General features: G+C 35.6%; 1 protein-coding gene across 1 annotated transcript; it reads left to right on the top strand.

The window, feature by feature from the left end:
- The first annotated feature begins 425 nt into the window (after positions 1-425).
- Positions 426-4541, top strand: LOC140837044 (potassium transporter 5-like). Its single transcript, XM_073203031.1, has 9 exons — positions 426-674; positions 1075-1297; positions 1457-1705; positions 1810-1848; positions 1965-2225; positions 2315-2367; positions 2813-2927; positions 3027-3281; positions 3397-4541. Exons 1-9 carry the CDS (start codon positions 492-494, stop codon positions 4356-4358), a joined length of 2340 nt encoding a protein of 779 aa, XP_073059132.1. The 5' UTR covers positions 426-491; the 3' UTR covers positions 4359-4541.
- Positions 4542-6602: the final 2061 nt, after the last annotated feature.

Consider the following 6602-nt stretch of genomic DNA (forward strand, 5'->3'; position numbering starts at 1 on the left):
AAGTATTAAAGTTATTTCATTATTTAGAAAGGGAAAAAAAAAAGCTACACAATCTCACGAAATAAATTGTCACGATCCCACTTTTTTAAAAACATTTTAAGATTTTAGAAACTTATTTTTCAAAAAATATATTGCAAATCTTCCTTAATTTATTTTAAGAAACATTTTGCATTCATTTTATAATTTTTTCACAATATATTATAAAAGATTCAAAACATTATCTAAGTTGAATCTGATATTTTTTTTTTTTTTTGTATAATAATTTCTTGGGAAACTGTTCTTAAATTTTTTTGGTGGAGGCTACAACGGGTGAGGTTCACCTGGTGGAGTAAAAGTTGACCCCAGAAGTCAACTGACGAAAATTCCATGCAAATGGAAAACACGCTCACGGTATTCACATGCAAAAGGACATCCACACACGCTAACCAAAGTCCTATATATGAACCAAACCGAGCTAGCTAACTAACTCCAAATCAAAGAAAGCTGCAACAATGGCGGATCGAGAATTCCACTCTCATGATCTCCACGATCATCAGTACAAGGAAGCACCAGAACCAAATACCCATTTGAGAGAAGAAGAAGCTTCAATCGTGCTGAACCGCTTCGACTCGTTCAATGTAGAGGCCGGAAATGTTTCTTCTAAACCGGCAGCTCATGGCGGCTCCTCCAGCCAGGTCCTCTCCCAGTTTCCTCAATCGATCGTTATACTTTTCATTATTGACAAGCTCTATCTTACTTCCATTATTATATATATTAGATTGAGGACGATTCTAGAATTTTTTTGGGGTGCGGCGTTCAATATTTTTTAAATAGTTAATCAATAAAATATTGACAGGCACGAATCTAGAATTTTTTTTGGTTTGCGGAATCTAACTTTTGGAATATTTGATCAATAAAATATTAATTTTTTGACACATTACCTTATTTTGATTCTTTGTTAACAGTTTTCCAATTTCTGGGGGGATTTCAGACATATTTCATCCGATTTTTTGTTCACTAAGTTTTCAATTTTTATATTTATTTTTATTTTGATGTACTAACTTTAAATTTTTTCCTTCTTCGTTCATTGTGCAGAATAGCTGGAGCAGGCTTTTGAATTTAACTTTTCAGAGTGTGGGAATCATATATGGAGATATCGGGACCTCTCCACTGTACGTGTTCTCCACCACTTTTCCCGATGGGATTCAGCATACCGACGACATAATTGGAGTTCTTTCGCTCATCATTTACACCATTGTGCTCATTCCTTTGATCAAATATGTCTTCATTGTTTTGAGGGCCAACGATCATGGCGATGGTATGTTTTGTATATCATTCAAAATTTCGATTTTAAAAAAAATTAGAAAACTGAAAAATCAAAATGTTTAATATCATTTTTTTAATCAATAATCTTTCCATTATCAATACTTATTTATTTATTGAATTCCATTCACTTCAATGCGGGTGCTTGCTGCAGGAGGTACATTTGCCTTGTATTCCTTGATATGCCGGTACGCAAACGTGAGTCTGATACCAAATAGTCAGCCTGAAGACTCCCAACTCTCAAACTACAAACTCGAAACCCCTTCGACCCATTTAAACCGGGCTCGAAAGATCAAAGAGAATCTGGAGAAGAGCAAAGTTGCTAAAGTCATGCTTTTCCTCGCCACGATTCTTGGAACTTCCATGGTCATCGGTGATGGTGTTCTTACACCCTGCATCTCAGGTATATCTTGAACAGACATGTTATAAAATGGCAAGTTTAGTACTTTGAGTTGTCTTTAAGAAATGGGATATTTACATAATTTTGTTTATTGATCGAATTTGCAGTCCTTTCTGCTGTAGGTGGAATCAGTGGTTTGAGCAAAGGTAGCTGCAACATTTCTCTACGTGTTTACTTTCTTTCCTCTTTGGCATATATACAAAATCATACCATGTTCGTGATTTATGTAAATGTATAATGAAGTCGGTATGTAATTTCTCAGATGCTATTGCGTACATTTCAATTGCCATATTGATTGCTCTCTTCGCCATGCAACGATTCGGCACTGATAAAGTGGGCTACACCTTCGCTCCCGCAATCTGCTTATGGTTTTTATTTATAACTGGAATTGGTGCCTACAACTTATTCAAGCACGATATTCGTGTTTTACGAGCTTTCAATCCGCTGTATATAGTGCATTATTTCCGAAGAAATGGTCACAAAGCTTGGGTATCTCTTGGTGGAGTTGTTCTCTGCATCACAGGTTATATTTACTAATCGATTCACTTACTTGAATTCTTTTAACTTTCACAAGCAAACCAATGTTAATAATTTGTTATTCTCAATATATAGGGACCGAGGCCATGTTTGCTGACTTGGGCCATTTCAATGTACCAGCCATACAAGTAAGTATATATAGTAGTTCCATTATGCCACGCCTATTCGTTGAAGAAATATGCAATGATCATGTCTATATTTTGATTCTCTAGCTTGCTACTTGAGTTGGTTTGTTTTCATATAAAAGAACATCACATTGTTAGTCGGCACCGATCGATATTGTAAAATCTTTGCCCTGCGTATCTGAAACAATTAGAACATCACTTTGAAAGGGTTTGAATTTGAAAAAGTCTATAAAATGGTTAACAGATTTATCTGATATCTTTGGTTAGTTATATTTGTAAATCTATAATGAAATATTTGTATGGATGACGATTGAATTCAAGGCATGACAAGTTTGACATGAAATATGTATTTCCCCTATAATCAATCCTGTTTGAAGTGAAATATGCTCCTTTCTCTCAAAACCTGTTTGTAAACAATAATGACAATTCTTTTTTTGCATCATGTCAGATTAGTTTCTCCGGAATTGTTTTTCCTGCTATCATCATTGCATATATTGGACAAGCTGCGTACCTTATGAAGTTTCCTGGAAATGTGCTGAACACATTTTATGACTCCATACCAGGTTAATTCCTCTCCGAGATGCTCCAATGCAAACATAATGCTAAATCTCGTATGGTTTTTGGGTGAAATCTGAACATTTAAATCTATATATATCATACAGATCCAATTTATTGGCCAACTTTTGTTGTGGCTGTTGCTGCGGCCATTATTGCCAGTCAAGCTATGATATCTGGAGCATTTTCCATCATTTCCCAATCCCTGAGTCTAAGTTGTTTTCCAAGAGTAAAAGTTGTTCACACTTCTACCAAGTATGAGGGACAAGTCTACATTCCTGATATCAATTACTTTCTCATGATTGCTTGTGTAATCATAACGTTTGGCTTCAAAACGACAGAAAAGATTGCCAACGCCTATGGTAATAATTCATTGTGTATTTCTACTAATTATCAGAAATTCTAATGTTTCTTAAATAGCCATTATATATTTATTATACATGACAAGTAACATATCCCACACTACTCATGTTGTAGGTATAGCTGTTGTTTCGGTGATGTTGATAACAACATCTCTGTTGACTCTGATAATGCTCTTCATTTGGAAAACTAGAATTTGGTGGGTTTGCTTGTTCGTCGCCGTTTTCATGTCGGTGGAGTTGGTATATCTATCGTCCGTTCTTTATAAGTTTACCGAAGGCGGGTACTTACCATTGGCTTTCTCTCTAGTGCTTATGATAATAATGGCTACATGGCATTATTCGCAGCAGCAACGTTACATTTTCGAGATGAAAAATAAGGTTTCTAGTGCATATATCAGGGACTTAGCTAAGAACAAAGACATAAAGAGACTACCAGGAATTGGGCTTCTTTATTCTGAACTAGTTCAAGGAATCCCACCAATATTCTCTCACTTTGTTTCTAACATCCCTTCTATTCATTCTGTGATGGTAATAGTCTCAATAAAGTCCATTCCTATCAGCACCGTCTTGCTTGAGGAGCGGTTTTTGTTTAGACAAGTTGAATCAAGAGAAAGCTATGTTTACCGTTGTGTTGTAAGGTATGGATACAAGGATACAATGAAGGAACCACATGTATTTGAACAACAGCTAGTGCAGAAATTGAAGGAGTTCATAAAGCATGAACATTTTATGCATGAGGCGGAAAACATCCCTAAACCGGATTTATTGGGTGAAGGATCAACTTCTTCTGCATTGATTCAGTCTGCTAGTTTCGATAACAAAAGGGCCAACATTCCACTGGCCCTGCCCTCGGGAGCAGAAGAACAAATGCGATTCATCGATAAAGCAATGGATCAAGGCGTGTTTTATCTGCTAGGAGAAGTGGAAGTGGTCGCGAAGAAGGACTCGTCTTTTGTGAAGAAGATAGTAATAAACTATGCCTACACATTCCTAAGGAAGAACTTTAGGCATGGAGAAGAAATGTTGGCCATTCCCCAGAAAAGGCTTCTTAAAGTTGGAATGACATATGAAGTTTGAGTTCTCACAAGATAAATTGGTGCAATTTTCAATTGTATTTTTGGATTCTGTTTATCGTGTTTGTTATAATATTGTATAGTGCCAAAATATGTGGGCTATTTCGGAAGTCATAAATTGAAGTTTGGACTTCGTTTTTCGAAGTCATTGAGAATGTTTGTTATCCACCGAGCTGATTTAATACTATCTTTTGAACAAGTCTTGTTTTAAAAAGTGGTGATTTAGTGGAACAATCTTTATCAAACTTCAGTGTTGGAAAATGAAATATCTCCAAGGTATTTGAGCCCACTAGTCGGTTGAAAATTAAGGATTTTAGCACGGATGAGGTGGTTCAATGTGCTTTTGAAAACTTTGCAAATGTGACACAATTGTCAAATATGGTTGATGGCGGCGTAAATTCTTGAATTACATGTGGCAACTGCATTTGGTTCACGCACACGGACAACTCTAAGTGTCACGCCCCGAAACTCGGGATTGACACGGCGTTGTTTAACAATCACACAATCGAAACAACAAGCCTTTCGTAGCACAGTATAAACCGAACCAGTTTATATCATAATTTCAATGAAATAACATTGTCTTTACAAAACTGAAATAATTAAGATGACAGAGTTTTAATGCGGAACGTAAATCTAATTAATAATAACGTAAAGATAATCGATTTCCTTGCATTCACCATCCCCAAAACTGCTCGGATTCTTCCTCCTCAATCTGTTCTTCGGACTTATCTGGGAAGGGTTGTAAGAGAGTGAGTATTTGGGAAATACTCAGCAAGTGGAGGAAAATCGAGCACAATAAAGACAACATGCATAAAATTCGAATCATAAATCATGAGTTTCATACGTACTTCACAACATATGCATAAACCTTACTAGCCACTGTGATTTATCTAACTTTTATGGTTTACTGACGTCAGTCCTTAATTTTTACTCATCTAAGGGGGCGAGGCCGTATAGCGGTTATATCCCCCACCGCGTAAGGGTACGTCATGGTTGGGATTCCCACCCATATACAGTCGACTCCTCACAGTGCTTTAAAAATCGTATGACAATTCGACACAAGAAAAGGAGTAGGAAAGAACATGTACTCGACCGTATTTTAAAACCAAAACCGAACATCACGTGTGCATAAAAACGAGATTTTTAATTTTACAAACGAGCCCACTTACAGTATAATTGATGTTGAAAAAGTGGATGGTTGACTTCGGGAAAAAGGTCGCTCCTCACTCCTTCTTCGGGCAGAACTTCGGTTTGATTTTAAGCTAACTATGGGACGATTCTTCAGCAGGGGTTTCGGCTATGGAGAGCTTGCTGGAATTCGAAAATTGCAGCCAAGAGTCTCGAAATTAGGGGGTAGAGAATGCTAGGTATGGTGGACTATTTATAGGGGAGAAGGGTGGAGCTAATTTTGGTACTAAAATCCTACCAAAAATCATGCTCAATCTCACAATTTTGGCTCCAATATCCTTGCCTTTTTTTCGAAAATTGAGTTACCTAGGTTGTGAGATTCATCTTGATCTCAATCTCCTCCATAATTTCGAAAATATGGTGGCTAGGGTAAGGATTTCTTTCTTTGTGCACAAGTTTGATGTTTATTTCCAATTTACCTTATATGCTTTCTTGTATCCATGTCTCACAACATCTAGGCATATATTCTAGGAGGATTTTCGAAAATCCTAAGCAATATTATGTCTAAATTCTTAAGTCTTGCACAAGTCTTTCATGATCTTGTATTATTTCCCCACAAATTTCGAAATTTGCATGCATTTTATATATTGACTTAAATATTCCCAACCATAAATCTCCCAAGGTGCAAATCTCAATATAATGTACAAAACAATCAAATCCTACACTTTCCTTACAATTAATTAATCATATGGGAAAATTGGTTCTCACACTAAGCTCCTTCCATCTCACCTGAGGGAGCAAAATCAAGAAAAGAATGGACATTTAATAGCACTAACAAGAGCCAAGAAGCACGTGCACGTAAATATTAGTTATTTAATAAAAATTAAAAATTGAATTTTTACAAAAAAAAATAATTGAATCATTTTTTTTATTTATTTGAGTTTTTTTGTCATATGAGACAGATAAATAATTAAGAACTTATATACCTTATTTTCAAAATTGTTTTGAAAATTAAAATTCAAGCGGTTGATTTTATATTATATAATAAATTATAATTAACATAATATATAGAACGAATTGAACTGAAACAAATTTTGAAAATATATATATTGAAACACAA

Source organism: Primulina eburnea, chromosome 7 (genome assembly GCF_022965805.1).
Source record: "Primulina eburnea isolate SZY01 chromosome 7, ASM2296580v1, whole genome shotgun sequence".
Classification (NCBI taxonomy): Eukaryota; Viridiplantae; Streptophyta; class Magnoliopsida; order Lamiales; family Gesneriaceae; genus Primulina; species Primulina eburnea.